This window comes from Chiloscyllium plagiosum, unplaced genomic scaffold (genome assembly GCF_037043375.1).
Source record: "Chiloscyllium plagiosum isolate Xiang-an unplaced genomic scaffold, Cpla_swu_hap1 HiC_scaffold_3, whole genome shotgun sequence".
Classification (NCBI taxonomy): domain Eukaryota; kingdom Metazoa; phylum Chordata; class Chondrichthyes; order Orectolobiformes; family Hemiscylliidae; genus Chiloscyllium; species Chiloscyllium plagiosum.
In genome coordinates, this window is record NW_028270141.1 from 128569286 (window position 1) to 128590153 (window position 20868).

The window sequence follows — 20868 nt, forward strand, 5'->3', positions numbered from 1 at the left end:
CAGCGTACTGTGGGGGTTCATTTCTTTGTTGATTTCAACCAGTTGAAAAGTTTTTTCCTGTCCCCAAAAAAATGTCCACAGCGATGAGAAGCCTGTTCTTGACAAGATGGGGAATGGAGGCAATGAAGGTGGAGGAAAGGATGGGCTGTTGACCCATCCCTGCTTAACCCCAAAGGATTCTGTCATATTGTTGGCGAGGACTGACACTGATATCTTGCCACAGAGGAGATGGAGAATTTTGATGAATTTGATTGAACGGCCAGCCTGAATTGAAAGCCTCATTCACATTGGTGAAGGTCATGTAGAGTGCTTGGTCATGTAGAGTGGTTCGTGTTGTTCCTGGCTTTCCTCTTGAAGTTGGTGAGCAGTGAAAGGCACACATGTTTTCAGGAAAGATTTCCTCCCTCACTGGCGATGATCTTCTTGGTGATGGAGAGTGGGGAGACTCCTCGGTCGTTCCCACCAACCTCTTGCTCCTTTCTTGGAGATGGAGGTGATGGTGCCATCCCTAGGATTGACAGGGATTGCTTTGCCCCAGATTTTCAGGAACAGCTGATATTCAGCTCTGCTTCTCCAATTTGGAAATCTCTGCTCGAATCTCCTCTCTTCCTGTGGTTTTCCCATTTGTTATCTGTCAAATGGTGACTTCAATTTCTGCCAAACGATTATCTTTGATGGGGAGTGAGGAATTTTCACCCTGGCCTGGTGTTCCTGATGGCAGTAACCACAGTGTCCCCCACTTCCACTCTCTTCATTCTTGTTGGTTCCAGTTCAAATGTAAAGTACCCACAATGTGACTGGGGATGCATTCCTCATGTATTTAGAATACTCTGTGTGTCCGATGTTACTGTTTGCAAGGCCCTCACCCTCCTCCAGACTCCGGTCCACATCCCTCTTCCTCCTCTCACTTACCCTTGCTGGTCCTGAGCCTCAATGCAAGCTCCCACTATCCTGCCCCCTCCCCTTGTTCTGCAGAGTTCAACAAGTGAAACCTCTGACCTCAGACACAACAGCACAAAGCTGACTGATTCTTACGTGTCACTAACTTTCAGATGAAGGTGGGACATCATTACAAAAGGAGCACAACAATGAGTATTGATGGTTTACGAATCCATTCCATATAGGAATACTCCAAAGGGCAGTTCCAGCACTGACCAATCTCAAACAACCAGGCTCTGTAATCCCTCCCACTGTCAATGAGCTCTGACCACATCAACATGAAACCTTCTGACCCAGCATGATTGAGATTAAACAGAAGCATAATCTATCACCAGGACCATCCCTGTCTCAGGCCGTGCACAATGCATTCATTTCAAATAAGATTAGAGAAAAGGAAATCAAATCCCTGCTTCCCAGTGAAGGATCCAGCTCCCCATGTACAATTGAATTTAACCCTTTGTACATGCCATAAAACGACCTTAAATTGATGTCACCAATGCCCCACAGAGGTGGTTAGTTAGAAATGAATCTGAAACACTGACCAAAAATTTAGATTTGACAAGAAATCCCGATTATAAAGAATTATAATGACCAGTCACTGCATTCACTGGAAGGTAAGTATAAGAGTGTATCTTTCTCTAGGTAAGGCGACCCAAGTTATGCACAGTACTCTAGGTTAATTCAATTTGTAGTTTGGGGAAGATAAAACAGATTTTAGAATTCAGCATCTCACTGTTCAGTATTATAATGGTAACAGAATCAACCAGAAAAATTTCATTCTGATTCCTGTCTAAACCATATTTGCGTTAGTCCACCTTTATTATACCAAATGATAACAAATTTCCATTCAAATGTTCCTTTTTCTTCTTCCAGTTCCTTCAAGAAGTCCAGCACCAGTTCTTTATATTCTTCCCATTCATATTTCTCATGAAATGTCCTGCAACAGAATTAAGCGTATAGGCATTTAATTCTCATTCCTCATGACAAAACCTGTCTAGATCAGAGTAGATTAACAGGACAATAGGAATAGGAGTCAGTCTTTCAGCCCATTGAGAACCCTCCATTGTGATTACAGGAACAGAATCAATCGATGAGCAGAATAGACAGTCCCATAGCAAGTAAAGTGTTCTCAACATTACATGGGGCACAGTCAGAGAAATCTTAGTGAGAGACTGACTAATAAAGAAAATGGTATCATATAATTAGATGATTGATCACTGAATCAGGGAAGCCTTTCATTTTTATAGAATCCCTATATTGTGGAAACAGACCGTTTGGCCTTACAAGTCCAAACCGACCCCTCTGAAAAGTAACTTACCCAGACCCATTTCCCTAACCTATTATCCTACATTTACCCCTGACTAATGCACCTAACCTACACATCCCTGAACACTATTGGAAATTTAGCATGACCATTTCACCTAATCTTCATATTTCTGGACTGTGGGAGGAAACCGGAGCACCTAGAGGAAACCCACGCAGACACTGGGAGAATGTGCAGACTCCACGCAGACAGTCACCTGAGGCTGGAATCAAACCCGGGTGCCTGGCGTTGTGAGGCAGTAGTGCTAACCACTGAACCACCGTGCGACCCTGAGCCTCCATGAAAACCTGGAACGGCCCCAATTTGAGCATTGTGGCCATTTTAGCAAATACATGAATGCCCTTGAAAAGTTGCAGAGAGAGCTCTTTCTAGAAATTTCCATAAAGGACAAATAAGAAAGTCATCAGGAAGAGGAGAATTGAATATGTCTGTAATCCATCAAAAACACATAAATGAATTGCAAAAACTTGAAAGATAAGTCAAAATGACATTTTGGCTATATCAAAAGTGATTCAATTGCAGGCAGATTTAGGAGAATTGATAATGATGAACTGAGAAATGGCAGAAGAGTTGAATGTTTATGTTGTATCTGCAGTCACTGATATGGTGCATTCACTGATTATGCCATTGAATATCAGGGGGTGATGGTTAGACTCTGTGTTACAATTGTCTGACACTTATGTGGTGTGAAAGTCATTTGTCACAGTTTGAGCAACTCCTGTTAAAGAGAGAGGTCATTCATGAGCAAGTGTCAGGTATGTCTCCAACCAACCGATATCCTTCCCAGTTCCCATTGATTCCAGTTTTGCTCGAACTCCTTAAAGCCACATTTGTTCCAACACAGCCTTATTGGCAAGTGCAGTCACTCTTAGCTCAGGCCTAGAATTCAGCTGCTTTGGCTGTGTCTCCCTCTAACACTGACACACTATGGTAGCAATGTGCACCATCTACAAGGTACAATGTAATATCTCACTGAAGCCTGTCCACACTGACAAGGCATAGGTCAGGAATGTGATAGACTACACACCACCTGCTTGGATAGGTAAAGCTGCAAAATCACTCAAGAATCTCACCACCATCCAGGACATTGCAGCCCACTTGACTGGCACCTTTTCCACCACCTTCAATATTCGCTCCCTTCACCAATGCACAGTGGCACAGTGTGTACTATCTACCATGTCACGAATCACCTTGCTCCTTTGGCATTAACTTCCAGGAGGAACCCGTGAAGTAACTGAACTCAAACTGAAAAAGGGATATCACAGGAGGGCTGTGACCTGATTGGCGGGTAGGGAATCTGTCCCAAATTTGAAAAAATAACACGGCATAACTAACTAATAAATTAATTAAGTCGAGCTGGCTGGGCAGGTGATGTGCTGTAGCTGTATGATGTGGGAGCTGGCTGATCCCTTTGCGAGCTGTATTGACCACATCTGCAGCAAATGTTGGTTGCTCAAGGAACTTTGGCTCAGAATTAATGAGCTGAAATGTGAGCTTCAAACACTACGGCACATCAGGGAGGGGGAGAGTTACCTTGACGTTGTGTTTCAGGAGGCAGTCACACCTGGTAGATTAAGTATCACAAATTTGGTAAGGGACAGGGACAGCAGTGTGTGACTGCAAGTGAGGCAGATAGGAGGGTCCTGTATTCAGACAGATGAGCCTCAGCTCTTGACTTTGTACAAGGTGCATGAGGTACTTGCTGTCTGTGTAGATGAGGAACAGGGCTGTGGGGAGGGTGAGCCAGCTGACCATGGCATTGTGATAGAGGAGGCCATTCAAGAGGGGGGAGCAAAAAGACTAGTGGTAATTGTAGGGGATTCGAGAATTAGGGGAATAGATAGCATCCTTTGTAAGCAGGATAGAGAGAACTGCATGGTATGTTGCCTGCCTGGTGCCACTGTAAGGGCCACCTCTGACCGGCTTGAAAGGATATTGGAGAGGGAGGAGAAGGATCCAATTTTTGTGGTCCACGTTGGGACAATCAACATTGTCTCGATGAAGGAAGAGGATCAGTTTAGGGATTATTGGAAAGTAGGATCTAAATTAAAGAACAGGTCCTCAAGGGTTATAATCTCTGGATTACCATCTGAGCCACGTGCAGATTGGCATCGGGAAACAGGAACAAAGGAAGTAATCACGTGGCTAAAAGAGTGATGTGGGAAAGAGGGGTTCCTTTTCATGGGCGCAGGCATCGGTATTGGAACAGGAGGGATCTGTACCATTGGGATGGTCTCTACCTGAACCGAGCTGGGACTAATATTCTCTAGAGAAAGGTAAATAGGGTGGTCAACAAATTAGAAAGTTGGGGGAAAGCGAAGGGTAAAACTTAAAGAAGTATCAAGGCCAGTGGGAAACAAAGCAGCAGGTTAACATCACTGGAGGTGGATTCAACTGCATGGAAAAGTATGAAAAAAATGACAAGTAAGGAGAACTCAGAAGCAATTATTAAAGTCTCCAGAACACAAAATAGGACACGGTGTTTGGAAAGGGTCAGGTATCAAACTTCAAACACACTGAATAAACGAATAACAATGAGAAGAGGGATGGTAAATACAGGACTGAAGGTATATCTAAATGCACACAGTATACGGAATAAGGTAAATAAGCTTGTGTTGCAGATCACAATTGGCAGGTATGCTGTGGTGGGCATCACGGAGACGTGGCTGCAAAGGGATCAGGACTGGGAGCTAAATATCCAAGGATATGCATCCTATAGAAAAGACAGGCAAATGGACGGGGGGGGTGGTGTTGCCCTATGAATAAGAAATGAAATTAAATCAAGAGCAAGAAACGATGTCGGGTCGGATGATGTATAATATGTCTAGAATTGAGGAACCACAAAGGTAAAAAAACCAGAATGGGAGTTATGTACAGGCCTCCAAACAGTAGTCAGGATGTGGAGCGCACGATACACTAGGAGATAGAAAAGGCATATAAGAAAGGCAAGGTTACAATGATCACGGGGACTTCAATATGCAGGTGGACTGGGAAAATCAGGTTGGTAGTGGATTGTAAGAGAGGGAATTTGAACAATGTTTATGAGATGGCTTTTTGGAGCAGCTTGTGGTGGAGCCCACTAGAGAACGGTTTTTCTGAATTTATTGATACGCAATGAGGCAGACTTGATAAGGGAGCTTAAGGTGAAGGAACCCTTAGGAGGCAGTGACCATAATATGATAGAAATTACTCTGCAATTAGAGAGGGAGAAGGTGGAATCAGATGAAACGGTATTATAGCTCAATAAAGGCAACTACAGAGGCGTGGAGAGGAACTGACCAGAATGGACTAGAAGAGGAGCCCAGCAAGAAAGGCAGTGGCACAGCAACAGCAAGAGTTTCTGGGATACAGTAAAAATTCATCCCGAGGAGAAAGAAGTACCAAGGCCAGTGGGAAACAAAGCAGCAGGTTAACACCACTGGAGGTGGATTCAACTGCAAGGAAAAGTATGAAAAAAATGACAAGTAAGGAGAACTCAGAGGTTGAGGCAACCATGGCTGACACGAGAAGTCAGGGACAGCATAAAAGCAAAAGAGAAAGCATACAATGCGGTGAACAGCAGTGGGAACCCAGAGAATTGGGAAGCTTACAAAAACCAATAGAGGACAACGATAAAAGAAATAAGGAAGGAGAATATCGACTATGACCATAAGCTAGCCAGTAATATAAAAGAAGATTGCAAGAATTTCTTCAGATACCTAAAGGGCAAAAGAGAGGCAAAATAGACATTGGGTTGCTGGAAAACAAGGCTGGAGAAGTGGTAATGGGGAACAAAGAAATAGTGGAGGAACTGAATAAGTATTTTACATCAGTCTTCATGGTGGAAGACACGAGTAACATCCCAAAAATTCCAGAGAGTCAGAGGTGAGTATGGTGGCCGTCACCAAGGAGAAGGTGCTGGGAAATTTGGAAGGTTTGATTGGGGAGAAATAATCTGGACCAGATGGACCACACCCCAGAAAGAGACAGCTGAAGAGATAGTGGAGACATTAATGGTGATCTTCCAGGAATCACTGGAGTCAGGAAGGGTCCCAGAGGACTGGAAAATTGCTAATGTAACTCCCTTATTTAAAAAGGGAGTACGACAAAAGAGGGGAAATTACAGGCTGATTAGTCTGATCTTGATCGTTGTTAAGATTATGGAATCCATTGTGAAGGATGAAATTTCTCAATACTTGGAAGTGTATGATGAAATAGGGCAAAATCAGCAAGGTTGCATCAAGAGAAGGTCACACCTGACAAATCTGTTTGAATTCTTTGAGGAGGTAATGCACGAGTTAGACCAAGGGGAGCCAATGGATGTTATCTACTTGGACTTCCAGAAGGCCTTTGACAAGGTGCCACACAGGAGGCTACTGAGTAAGACAAGGGCCCGTGGTGTCAGAGGCAAGGTGCTAGCATGGATAGAAGATTGGCTGTCTGGCAGAAAGCAGAGAGTGGGGATAAAAAGAGTTCTTCTCAGGATGTCAGCCAGTGACTAGTAGTGTTCCTCAAGGCACTGTGTTGGGACTACAACTTTTCACTTTATACATTAATGATCTGATGAAGGAACTGAGGTATTCTGGCTAAATGTGCAGATGATATAATGATAGGTAGAGGGACAGGCATCATTGAGAAGGCAGGGAGGCTGCAGACTGATCTGGATCGGTTAAGAGAGTGGGCAAAAAAAGTGCAGATGGTGTACAGCTTGGAAAAGTGTGAGATCATGCACATTGGCCAGAAGAACAGAGACATAAACTATTTTCTAAATGGGGAGAAGATTCAAAAATCTGAAGTGCATAGGGACTTGGGAGTTCTCATCCAGGATTCTCTTAAGGTAAATTTGCAGGTTTTTAGGAAGGCAAATACAATCTTGGCATTTATTTGGAAAGGACTAGAATATAAAAGCAGGGATATACTTCCGAGGCTCTAAATGTCAGACCACATTTAGAGTAATGTGAGCAGCTTTGGCCCCCGTACCTCAGGAAGAATGTATTGGCCTTGGAGGGGTCCAGAGGAGGTTAATGAGAATGGTCCCAGGAATGAAAAGCTTAACATATGAAGAATGTTTTATTACCCTGGGTCGATACTCGATGGAATTTAGAAGGATGAAGGGGGATCTAATTGAAACTTACAGAATACTGAACGGCCTGGACAAAGTGGACGTAGGGAAGTTGCTTCCATGAGCAGGAGAGACTAGGATCCAAAGGCACAGCTTCAGAGTAAAGGGAAGATCCTTTAGAACAGAGATGAGGAGAAATGTCTTCAGCTAGAGCATGGTGAATCTATGGAATTCATTGTCACCAAAGGCTGTAGAGGCCAGGTCATTGAGTATATTTGAGACTGAGATCGATAGGTTCTTGATTGCCAAGGGGATCAAAGGTTATCATGAGAAAGCAGAATAATGGAGTTGAGAAACTTATCAACCATGGTTGAATGGCTGAGCTATGGGCCAAATGGCCTAATTTCTGCTCCGATGTCTTATGGTCTTATGGCCTAAAACTCTGCCCTCTACCATCGAGAAGGTCAGGGGCAGTAAGTACATGAGAATATCACCGCCCGCAAGATCCCCTCCAAACCACACACAATCCTGATTTGGTAATATATCATTGTGCCGTCAGTGTCAGTGGATCAAGTATCTGGAACTGCCTTCCTGACAGCAGGACTGCAACAGTTCAAGAGGACAACTCACCACCGCCATCTCCAGGGCAACTAGAGATAGGACAAGTCACATCCCAGGAATGAATAAAAAATAAACCACCATCAGGATCTAGCCATGAGAGAGACTCCGACACCTGCCCTTTCTGCTGACCCACCTCACCCACTCCACACCCCCAACACAGTTCTGTGATCCTCTACCTGGTATCACAGACCTATCAGCCTGGGAGTCAGTGCTGATGCTCGGCCTCTCAGGTACAGTGCCTCAGCAGCCAGGAGCCAGCAGTGCTTGAGGGTCACTGAATGCAGCAAGCTTTCCCTGAGAGAGCTGATGTGGGGCTCTTATCAGCTCTCCAGTCTGTGGGCGATACACTGATCACCTCCATTCAATTGTGAGCTAATGATTTACAACTGCATCTATTAGAACTGCACCCTTTGAAAAACAAATCCATCAAAAATATCCTTTCTGCTACAAGGTCTGATTCACAAAAGGATCTTGTCAGACAGTGATTTTCAAATCACTGAAAATTCCTGAAGGAGTGACTGTCTTCCTCTCAGGCTATAGGGAAAGTTTAATACTTTTTCGGTACTGTGCGAATGTTACTCATGGGACTGCTCGTGGAATCTTGCTGTGCTGAAATTGCTGCGGACAGTTTCCTGCCCTAAAAATGTTACCACCTTCTGCCAACCCACGTCAAGAATGGCACATGCCCACCCTGACATCTCAGAACCTTCAACATCACACTCTTTTGTTTTGATAGGTACATTTCCCAAGAAAGACAACATGAGATAGCTGCGGCAAATAGAATTAAGGAGAATCCAAAGAGTTTTTACAAATACATTAAGGACAAAAGGGTAGCTAGGGAGAGAATAGCGCCCCTCAAAGATCAGCAAGGCAGCCTTTGTGTGGAGCCACAGAAAATGGGGGGGATACTAAATGAATATTTTGCATCAGTATTTACTGTGGAAAAGGATATGGAAGATATAGACTATAGGGAAATAGATGGTGACATCTTGCAAAATGTCCAGATTACAGAGGAGAAACTGCTGGATGTCTTGAAACCGTTAAAGGTGGATAAATCCCCAGGACCTGATCAGGTGTACCGAGAACTTTGTGGGAAGCCAGAGACGTGATTGCTGGGCCTCTTGCTGAGGTATTGGTATCATAGATAGTCACAGGTGAGGTGCCGGAAGACTGGAGGTTGCCAAACGTGGTGCCACTGTTTAAGAAGGGCGGTAAGGACAAGCCAGGGAACTATAGACCAGTGAGCCTGACCTCGGTGGTGGGCAAGTTGTTGGAGGGAATCCTGAGGAACAGGATGTACATGTATTTGGAAAGGCAAGGACTGATTAGAATAGTCAACATGGCCTTGTGCGGGGGAAATCATGTCTCACAAACTTGATTGAGTTTTTTGAAGAAGTAACAAAGAGGATTGATGAGGGCAGAGCAGTAGACATGATCTATATGGACTTCATCAGTAAGGCGTTTGACAAGGTTCCCCATGTGTTTTAAAAAATTCTCAAGGTCAGGTTCGTAGGAGAGTAGTCTGACACAGAACAAACGACCAAGAGGCGAGTCTGCTAGAATATGAGCATTTTATTCCCCGCAGCGTCACCACAACCAGGTCTCATACTCACAACGGGTCTGGCTTATACTCACTCTACATGTTACCGGAACTGGGAGCCGTCAGTTCTTGTAGAGCGGTTGCCAACAACCCACGCTCGGCGGTTAAACGTAACCCCGGAGCAGACTCTACCGAACTGGAGACTTTTCCAGCTGATATACTCTTTTCCAGATATAAACATTCATGTGAACAGCAGAGCAAGGCTAAAAAACACATTCCATTCTGGTTACATACAGATAAGAAGATTCACACGGGGAGGTGTGTAATAAGATTCACACGGGACTAAGCAACACCTCCATTCCGGTTAGATTCACACATGTATTGGGACATAATTTTTAACCGTTTCACCACATTCCACTGCTTGGCCCAATACATGTGTTACATTATGCTTAATTCAGTTCAATTCGTTTCAGTTAATTTCAGTTCAGTCAATTCAGTGTAGTTCAATTCAGCTCAGTTCAGGTCTGTTCAGTTCAATTCAATTGTGTTCAATTCAGTTCCGTCCATTTCAATTCAATTTAGCTCAGTTCCATTTTGTTCCGTTCAATTTGATTCACTTCAGTTCAATTCAGTTCAGTTCCACTCAGTTCAGTTCAGTTCAATCCCATTCAATTCTGTTAACTCCGCTTCAGCTTTTTGGACATGCCCACATCCTCCGCTGTACCCCAGGCAAGGGGTTCTTCGGCAGGACTGGGATCCTCTCAAGGGTGGACAGCAGCGACCCTGGGGTTCCTCCGGTCGCCCCCCACCATTTCTCAAACAAACTGCCACGTCATGCCACGGTCCATGCCATCCCGGGACGGTCGGGACCTCCACAGTTTGTTCTTCTGGTTTCTTAGTCTTTTTCCAAAACATTGTTCTGTATCAAAATCTCTCCTCAATTGCGATTGACCCTGCTCGCAGCGCCAAAATGTTTTAAAAAATTCTCAAGGTCAGGTTCGTAGGAGAGTAGTCTGACACAGAACAAACGACCAAGAGGCGAGTCTGCTAGAATATGAGCATTTTATTCCCCGCAGCGTCGCCACAACCAGGTCTCATACTTACAACGGGTCTGGCTTATACTCACTCTACATGTTACCGGAACTGGGAGCCGTCAGTTCTCGTAGAGCGGTTGCCAACAACCCACGCTCGGCGGTTAAACGTAACCCCGGAGCAGACTCTACCGAACTGGAGACTTTTCCAGCTGATATACTCTTTTCCAGATATAAACATTCATGTGAACAGCAGAGCAAGGCTAAAAAACACATTCCATTCTGGTTACATACAGATAAGAAGATTCACACGGGGAGGTGTGTAATAAGATTCACACGGGACTAAGCAACACCTCCATTCCGGTTAGATTCACACATGTATTGGGACATAATTTTTAACCATTTCACCACATTCCACTGCTTGGCCCAATACATGTGTTACATTATGCTTAATTCAGTTCAATTCGTTTCAGTTAATTTCAGTTCAGTCAATTCAGTGTAGTTCAATTCAGCTTAGTTCAGGTCTGTTCAGTTCAATTCAATTGTGTTCAATTCAGTTCCGTCCATTTCAATTCAATTTAGCTCAGTTCCATTTTGTTCCGTTCAATTTGATTCACTTCAGTTCAATTCAGTTCAGTTCCACTCAGTTCAGTTCAGTTCAATCCCATTCAATTCTGTTAACTCCGCTTCAGCTTTTTGGACATGCCCACATCCTCCGCTGTACCCCAGGCAAGGGGTTCTTCGGCAGGACTGGGATCCTCTCAAGGGTGGACAGCAGTGACCCTGGGGTTCCTCCGGTCGCCCCCCACCATTTCTCAAACAAACTGCCACGTCATGCCACGGTCCATGCCATCCCGGGACGGTCGGGACCTCCACAGTTTGTTCTTCTGGTTTCTTAGTCTTTTTCCAAAACATTGTTCTGTATCAAAATCTCTCCTCAATTGCGATTGACCCTGCTCGCAGCGCCAAAATGTTTTAAAAAATTCTCAAGGTCAGGTTCGTAGGAGAGTAGTCTGACACAGAACAAACGACCAAGAGGCGAGTCTGCTAGAATATGAGCATTTTATTCCCCGCAGCGTCGCCACAACCAGGTCTCATACTTACAACGGGTCTGGCTTATACTCACTCTACATGTTACCGGAACTGGGAGCCGTCAGTTCTCGTAGAGCGGTTGCCAACAACCCACGCTCGGCGGTTAAACGTAACCCCGGAGCAGACTCTACCGAACTGGAGACTTTTCCAGCTGATATACTCTTTTCCAGATATAAACATTCATGTGAACAGCAGAGCAAGGCTAAAAAACACATTCCATTCTGGTTACATACAGATAAGAAGATTCACACGGGGAGGTGTGTAATAAGATTCACACGGGACTAAGCAACACCTCCATTCCGGTTAGATTCACACATGTATTGGGACATAATTTTTAACCGTTTCACCACACCATGGGAAACTGATGAGCAAGGTTAGATCTCATGGAGTACGGGGTGAACTAGCCATTTGGATACAGAACTGGCTCAAAGGTAGAAGACAGAGGGTGGTGGTGGAGGGTTGTTTTTCAGACTGGAGACCTGTGACCAGTGGAGTGCCACAAGGATCGGTGCTGGGGCCTCTACTTTTTGTCATTTACATAATTGATTTGGATGCGAGCATAAGAGGTACAGTTCGTAAGTTTGCAGATGACACCAAAATTGGAGGTGTAGTGGACAACGAAGAGGGTTAGCTCAAATTACAACAGGATCTTGACCAGATGGGCCAATGAGCTGAGAAGTGGCAGATGGAGTTTAATTCAGATAAATGCGAGGTGCTGCATTTTTGGAAAGCAAATCTTAGCAGGATTTATATACTTAATGGTAAGATCCTAGGGAGTGTTGCTGAACAAAGTGACCTTGGAGTGCAGGTTCATAGCTCCTTGAAAGTGGAGTCGCAAGTAGATAAGATAGTGAAGAAGGCGTTTGGTATGCTTTCCTTTATTGGTCAGAGTATTGAGTACAGGGGTTGGGAGGTCATATTGCAGCTGTACAGGACATTGGTTAGGCCACTGTTGGAATATTGGCGCAATTCTGGTCTCCTTCCTATTGGAAAGATGTTGTGAAACTTGAAAGGGTTCAGAAAAGATTTACAAGGATGTTGCCAGGGTTGGAGGATTTGAGCTATGGGAGAGGCTGAGCAGACTGGGACTGTTTTCCTTGGAGCGTCGAGGCTGAGGGGTGACCTTATAGAGGTTTACAAAATTATGAGGGGCATGGATAGAGTAAATAGGCAAAGTCTTTTCTCCAGGGTGGGGGGGTCCAGAACGAGAGGGCATAGGTTCAGGGTGAGAGGGGAAAGATATAAAAGAGACCTAAGGGTGGTACGTGTATGGAATGAGCTGCCAGAGGAAGTAGTGGAGGCTGGTACAATTGCAACATTTAAGAGGCATTGGGATGGGTATATGAATAGGAAGGGTTTGGAGGGATATGGGCCAGTGCTGGCAGGTGGGACTAGATTGGGTTGGAATATCTGGTCGGCATGGACGGGTTGGACCGAAGGTTTTGTTTCCATGCTGTACATCTCTATGACTGTATGACTCTAAGAGCTTTGTGGCATGGTGTTAAGGCCAACAGTCTCTTGCTCAATCTCAAAGAAGTAATCCACCGAAGCTAAATTATTATCTTGTGTTTGGCACGAAGCAAGACCAAAAAAATGTCTGGAAAATGACTGAGATACAGAGGCCAGTGAGAATGAGAAGTTGAAAGGAAAATGTCACAGTAAAGAAATGATGTTGGAGAAATTGATGGATGACATTTGAAATTCCCTGGGACTCTGATTATTCACATCCCAGTGAGGTGAAGGTGGGTAGAGAGATGTGGGGATATTGGCTTTTATTCTCAAATCTTCAAAGTACTATTGATTCTGGAATGCTGCCTTCTGAACCGTGGAAGCTCAGTCACTGAGTATGATCTAGACAGATATTGATGCACTTCAAGATAGTAATGACGTCAAGACATATGGGAATATTGTGGTAAAATTCCACTGAAGTGGATGATCTGCCATTACCTAGAAGGGTGAAGCAGTCTAAAGGATCTGAAAGACTTACTCCTACTCCAAAGTCCCTTTGTTCAAATGAAGTGGAAGTGTTCTGTGAAAAATGTTAAACATGTTGCAGATGAGACTTTTAGAATCGAGGAGCCAGCTTCTTGTGAGCTGGAGTAATGTGAATGTGGAGGACTGGCTGTGTTGTCAGGAGGTGGAGTTGCAGATTGTGAGAAATGAACCAATCCACAACTCTATTCACATTGACCAATGTCCCAGTGTGACTGAATGGACCTGTTAATCTCAGTCTGACCCAGACTGGAATGATGGTGACATAAAGAAACATTAATCACAATATTTCAGCATCAAAACTCACTTGACAAAGTAGTGACCTGGAGTTAATTCTTTTAATTTAATGTTTTGATCTGTAGGTTCAGGCATACTTCTGACTTCAGGAACAATGCCAACACCGATATAGACTGTCTCTGGAAATGTTTGATTTACCAAGTATCCGGCAAGTCCCCAAGGTGCAGTTAAAGGAACAATTGTTTCTGCAGATAAAGAAAACACTGTTATTTACATGTTTATCTTTCAATATTGTTGCTGAAGTTGCTTGCACCACTATTTCAGACAGTGAATTCTATATCATGTATGAACATATGTGCACATAAACATACAAACTGGGAACAGGAGACAGTCGTTCAACTCCTCACAGCTAAACCACTGATACCACAGCATTGCATTGCTTTTTGAAAATTTAACAAATATCTATTTAGGTTTCTTTCTTGCAATCCTAAATTTTAATTAATAAGCTTCAGGCACAAGCTTCTAAATATTGAGCATTGCATCATTGACTGTGCTGTACTCTGCAGTTCTACTCCACTTGTTCTTCTGACAATCTGGCATACACAGTCAGAGCTGTACCTTCCAAATTACTTTGTCCCGTTAAGGTCTGGACCTCTCTGAGTCACATCTTCTGTTTAACAACCTTTTCAAATGGGGTAAAAGAGCTTTTGATTCTACCTTCAGTAAATTTCAGCACTATGTGTAGATTCTTGGTTAAATCAAATCCCTCTTTGGGACAAGAATCATCCTCCAAGCTCCTCCCTCCTTCCTTCTTCATTCTTCGTTGAAGCTTTTCTTTGACTAAATCCAGTTGTCCAAGTTCCCTGTATAATTGGGGATCCAAGGTTTCCTCGTTCTCACTTGCACGTTTTACCACCTTCTCCATTCTAATTTTCTTTTAAGAATTCCTCCCATTCCATTTCAATTTTTCTGATTCTCTTTCCCTTATTTCTGTTTGTCTTCAAACTGAAGGCCTATCATTTCTAACTTGAGCTTTGCTAATTTCACCTATGACATTATATTTTCATTTTTCTTTCTTCTAATTGGGGATGTGATGGTCTAATGGTATTATTGCTTGTGTATTAATCCAGACAGCTAGATAATATCCTGTGGTAGAGTGTGAGTTCATGATGGAAAAAATGAATGGAATTCAAATTCTAATGATGACCATGCCATTGGTCGGAAATACCCATCTCATTCAGAATTCCCCTTTTGAAAAGAAAACTGCTGTCCTTACCTAATCTGGTCTATATGCAATTCTAGATTGACAGAATAGTGGTTGACTCTTAACTGCCCTCTGGTCAATACGACATGAGCAATAAAAACTGGCATAGCCAGCAATAAAAATTGGCATAGCCAGCAATGCCCACATTCTCATAAATGAATGAGAAAACAATGCTAACTGTTGAATAATAACTTGAACCATCTCATCTTGAGAACATCTTACTTTTCTAATTATAACTCTAATTTTAGTCTTCATCAAATAATCCACTGTTAGAGCTTTCATTTCAAGAAAGCTCTTAGCAACATTCAAATCCATCTTCAAGTTATATTGAATGAATGTCACCATAATGGAGCTGTTTTATGTCCTGAACCACACCTGAGTTGTTACTTTAAAAGAAAGAGATAGATCTCGCTTAAATCCAGCAATTTCAAAAATATTGCAAAAGAGCCAAATATTATGATGCCAGCTGATGTTATGACTGGACAAGTCAAATCTCAGGTGGCATTATGTGTTGATAGATCATGTTGTGAATTGTTTCTGGTTTTCGTGAGCTGGTCTTTCACAGAAAAGCGAACATTGAATTTTGCAGATTTGCCTTTAAAAGAAAACAGAAGATTATTATACAGAAGAGTTGAAACTAAGGCAGGTTAAAGTAAATTATTTTCATAGAATATACATTTGATGATTTCAAAACATATGGCAAAAATATTTTCCTATTCCAAAAGCACCCTGCACGATACTTGCACCAGAGAGAATCCCTTTCTCTATTTCCACCCCACCCCCCCGCCCACACACACATTAAATTTTATCTTCTCCTTCTTTCGAGAGAAATCAATTTACACATCTGGCCTCAGCCAAGAACACTTCAGAAAATCCGCTCAGCTAAACCAATTCCTTTTTCATTAAACTACGGATGTCATCATTACTTATCAAAATCAATCCCTGATTCTCTAAACTATAGCATAATACATAACTGCTTACTGTATTCACTCATACAGGTTTCCCAATGTGAATAAAAAGATATTTATGCAGAAATTGGATTATAATTGGAAACAGGAGAATGTGCCGATCTATGAGTAGAAAGTGCAGAAGTAGCATTTAGTGAATTGTTCCTTCAGAGAGCTGGCCCCGGCATGATGGGCTGAATGGGCTCTTATAATACTGTTCAATTTTAATATTCAATGGATTTCTCAGAGTTGAATTTCTCCAATGTGGAGTTGATCACATTGTGAGAAGGGAATATGACAATGCAAGAAATGCTTCCCCTTCACCTGACAGCAGTGTAGGAGTTTTGGAAACTAAGGTGGGAGGAGGTAAAGGGTAAAAGTTGTATCTTCTGGGCTAACCTGTGAAGGTGTGTGAGAATAGCTATCTGGATAATGGGGTTGATTGAGTAACAGTGGAATTTCAATTGAATGTGAAATGACAAAGTCAAAGACTTGAGCACAAATATCCTCGGCCTTAGTTCTTGCACCCCTGGTTAGTATTGTATCACGTAACCTGAATTGACTTTACTGTTTGAATCCTCCTTACTGTTAAGGGCATGTGGTGTTATCACTGGGCTAATAATCCACCCAGGCTATGGTTATGGTAACATTGGCTCAAATCCCATTACGAGAGACCGAGGAATTTTGAATTCAGTAAAGTTTGGATTTTAAAAATTGTCCTAGCGATCACCATATGAACTCCATTGATCAGTATAAAAAAAAACTTAACTGGTTCAATAATGTCCTTCATCCATATCTGGCCGGACTTACAGCAATGACCTTACAGGCAAATTAATACTGGGTCTGGCTAGTGATGTCAACATCCCATTGATAACTGACAAAAATATTCACTTCCCAACTATTTTGTATCACTTGTAAATGTTGAAATTACACCTTATACACTCAAGTCCAGATTATTAACATTCTGTGAAAGTGCAATATTGATCTCTGGGGAAAGGTGCTTTAGGTATTTTCAAATCAACCTGTTCAGAGATGTCATCATATACCTCTGGCCCAAGAGGATCTTGAAGATGGATCTCCAAGCTGAGAGGTGCAGACACTACCACTGCATCACAGAGCTCGAGGATGATACTTGCCTCGAGTATGAGAAATAGCTGTTTAACACTACTTTCTGCTTTCTCTCCATCAAACAATTGAGTCTCAATGCTGCCAATCTCTTTAATACCAACATCTGTAATTTTGCTCAGTGTTTTCCATAATAATTTGTCATACACCTTTTAAATTTTGATACATAAAACATCAAATGTGTTTCATTCCTCTGACCATTACCAGCTAATGGTAATGGTCAGAGGCAGGCACGGTGGCACAGTGGTTAGAACTGTTGCCTCACAGTGCCAGAAACCTGGGTTCAATTCCCGCCTCAGGCGATTGACTGTGGAGTTTGCACATTCTCCCCGTGTCTGCGTGGGTTTCCTCTGGATGCTCCGGTTTCCTCCCACAGTCCAAAAGTGTGCAGGTTAGGTGAATTGGCTGTGCTAAATTGCCCGTAGTGTTAGGTGAAGGGATAAAATGTAGGGGAATGGGTCTGGGCGGGTCGGTGTGGACTTGTTGGGCCAAAGGGCCTGTTTCCACACTGTAAGTAATCTAATCTAATGTCTATATGAAGTCAATTAAACATGATTTGTCTTTTGAACGGCAGAAATTCCTTCCACTTACCAACAGTCCAAACCTAACAGTCCAGCAATACCTGCAAATAAAGTTTATAATACATGATTTACCTGATTTAAAAACTTGGATTCCAATGCCAACTTGAATTTGTTTTATCATTTTTAGTTCTCTGAAGGTAACTTGCTCACTTAACGGTCGGATATGCATTATTTTTCAACTTGGTGGTGCTGTAGCTTTTCATGAAAGAACTTCACCTACTCTAAATGGAGAATTTACAAAATTTAGACTGTGTAATGATCTATAGAATGAGGCCAGGGGCCATAATGAGGTTCTATTCGAAAGACATGAAGGTGCTGATGTTGGACTAGGGTGGACAAGGACAGAATCACATGTCAGGTGAACCTGACGAAGAAGCAGCTTTCTGAAAGTTTGTGCTTTCAAATAAACCTGCTGGGCTATACCCTGGTGTCATGTCACTTCTGAGTCTGTTTAAAAGCAAGATAGCAGCTTAGTTTTAGGCAATCTGCTGGTCAACTGCCTCAAAGTATTCAATGTCAAAGAGAAGTCAATAAGTTAGTCTGTGTGTTTTTGGGAGAGATGGAGGGAATCACAATTAGTGGATGTGCAGAAAGTTGCCACCTGCAAACGTTTGTGTCCTCATCGATTGAGTAAACATTAAAGAGTGAAGATGTGAGTGACACTTTACTGAGTTTGAGTGTCAATATGCAAGGATATTGTTGGGAAAAGGGTTGAATCATTCATCTTGCTATTTATAATAATATTTTTTCAAATATTTTTAAAATTCCTTTACGAAATAAATGTATTTTTAAATTTGATGAATAGTGACAGCCTTGTGGAATTAGATTAGATTAGATTAGATTACAGTGTGGAAATAGGCCCTTCGGCCCAACAAGTCCACACCGACCCACCGAAGCGTATCCCACCCATACCCCTACATTTACCCCTTACCTAACACAACAGGCAATTTAGCATGGCCAATACACCTGACCTGCACATCTTTGGACTGTGGGAGGAAACCGGAGCCCCCGGAGGAAACCCACGCAGACACGGGGAGAACGTGCAAACTCCACACAGTCAGTCGCCTGAGGCGGGAATTGAACCTGGGTCTCTGGCGCTGTGAGGCAGCAGTGCTAACCACTGTGCCACCGTGCCGCCATGCCGCCCACAGGCACGGCACAGGTAATTCTTTGTCAATGCAGAACGTATCAAGCAAGAAATGCGAAAGAGTAAAAAGTCATTTCATATTCTGTTGTTACTTTGATGGAATATCTGACATACCATCAGCATTGCCAAAAAATGCATAATTGAACAGTTTATCCTGGCTGATTTCCATTCCTCTCTCCAAATCTGTCTTCAACTCCGAAACAAGAACTGCTGTTTCAGCCCATTGAATGTGTAGAAATTCTATTTCATCATAATCCTAAAATGAGAGTAAAATATGTATTACTGTTTAATATAACTGAACTTCTACCAAAGTTTGTCAATGCTGAAAGAACTGGACCAGGTGTTCAGGTGTGCAAGAGTCTTCATGTTCTGGAGCAACTGAACGTGAAACAGGGTTTGAAGTTTTTAATGGGATTCCTGACAGCAGCATTTCCTGATTCATTCCCTTTCTCTCTCACTCTTTCATCTTTCATGTTGTCCTGTTAGACTCACCTTGCTCCTTCCCTTTGGGTTTGCAATAGCAACATTTAGAGAATGTTATTGAAACCCTTCGACATTGAGCCAACGTTAATGACCACATGTCCCGGTGTTGTGTATCTCTCTGTGTGTTTTAACACATTATTTAAACAGAAAAATGCCTTGAGGAATGAGGGATGGGCAACAAATATCAGCCATGCCAGTGACACCTTCACTGAATGAAAGGATAAAAACACCATTACTTACAGCCTGCTGAATTGGGGCAGGTGATGGCCTCATGGGATTTATCACAAGGCTATTAATCCAGAGAGGCAAAAGTGAGGACTGCAGATGCTGGAAACTAGTGTCTAGATTAGAGCGGTGCTGGAAAGGCACAGCACGTCAGGCAGGATCCGAGAAGCAGGAAAATCCACCTTTCGGGCAAAAGCCCTTGATCAGGAAGGGCTTTTGCCCAAAACGTCAATTTTCCTGCTCCTTGATGCTGCCTGATCTGCCGTGCTTTTCCAGCACCTCTCTAATGGAGACACTATTAATCCAGAGTGCCAGGTCATGTTCTGGAGACCTGGAGTGAACCCCACGAGGGTAGATGATAGAATTTGAATTCAGTTAAAAAAACCTTGAATTAGGGGTCTTTCCAGGCTTGGAAATCAGAGGATTTCTCTCAAAACCAGACTTGGCCTCTTCCATATAGGACAGAACTGCCTTTCAGTAACAGGGCTGGATTGAGTGAAGACAGGAGCAGTAGGAGAGCTCCCTGCCTCTAAAGTCCTTGTGTTGTCCCCCACCAGCCCCCTCTCTGTGAGCACACTGACCCCTCCCTTCACCTGCTGCTGGAGATGGAAGCCCTGATATTCTTCTTACTGCACAAGCTGGCAGTGAGAGCCAGGCAGACGATGGCAGCTCATGTGGAAAGTGTTAATGAGGCCCGAGGAGTAATTTCAGTCCAGCCTCATGGTTCAGGGTTGGGATGTACACTGTTGGTGCACTGCAGGTTCGGGACTAAAAACAACATGGAATAATTTCCACTGGTACAAACACAACAGAGCAGAGGAAACTCTCAGCTATACTGACCGTGTCCTGGGTGACTTGTTCTGGCTTGAGACAGTCAACACCGTCACAGAAGTCGATCACCTCCTGCTCTGTTGTCCGTGCAGCAATTTGATGCCCAAAAAGGACAGACACAGTTAAGAAGATTCTCAGCATCATGGTGTTCTCTCAGATCACTGGTGAACGCACTGACTGACTCTCAGCACCTTCAGGTGGATCTGCAGTTTGAGCACAGAGTTACACTCGTTATATACTCTTTGATGAGGATGATTTTGAATGTAGTTTATCCTTAGGAAGGAACGTCATGATGGAGGAACATTCCAGCTGATTAATTATGGAAATTTCTCTTAGCTCTGACTTTACAATGGATTCAGAAATCCTTAACTCTCTGTGTGCTGGCTCGAGGGAACACTGAACACTTGGGAAAGCTGTTTCTGTAATGCTACCCACTCACATACTCAGG

The 20868-nt window shown here is 43.1% G+C and overlaps 1 protein-coding gene across 1 annotated transcript; it reads right to left on the reverse strand.

The window, feature by feature from the left end:
• Positions 1-691: 691 nt before the first annotated feature.
• On the reverse strand, positions 692-20602 carry LOC148151341 (uncharacterized). The gene is made up of 4 exons (XM_087976389.1): positions 20430-20602; positions 18996-19137; positions 13888-14062; positions 692-1876 (listed from the first exon to the last, which is right to left on the reverse strand). Exons 1-4 carry the CDS (start codon positions 20562-20564, stop codon positions 1714-1716), a joined length of 615 nt encoding a protein of 204 aa, XP_087832515.1. The 5' UTR covers positions 20565-20602; the 3' UTR covers positions 692-1713.
• Between the last annotated feature and the right edge of the window lie 266 nt (positions 20603-20868).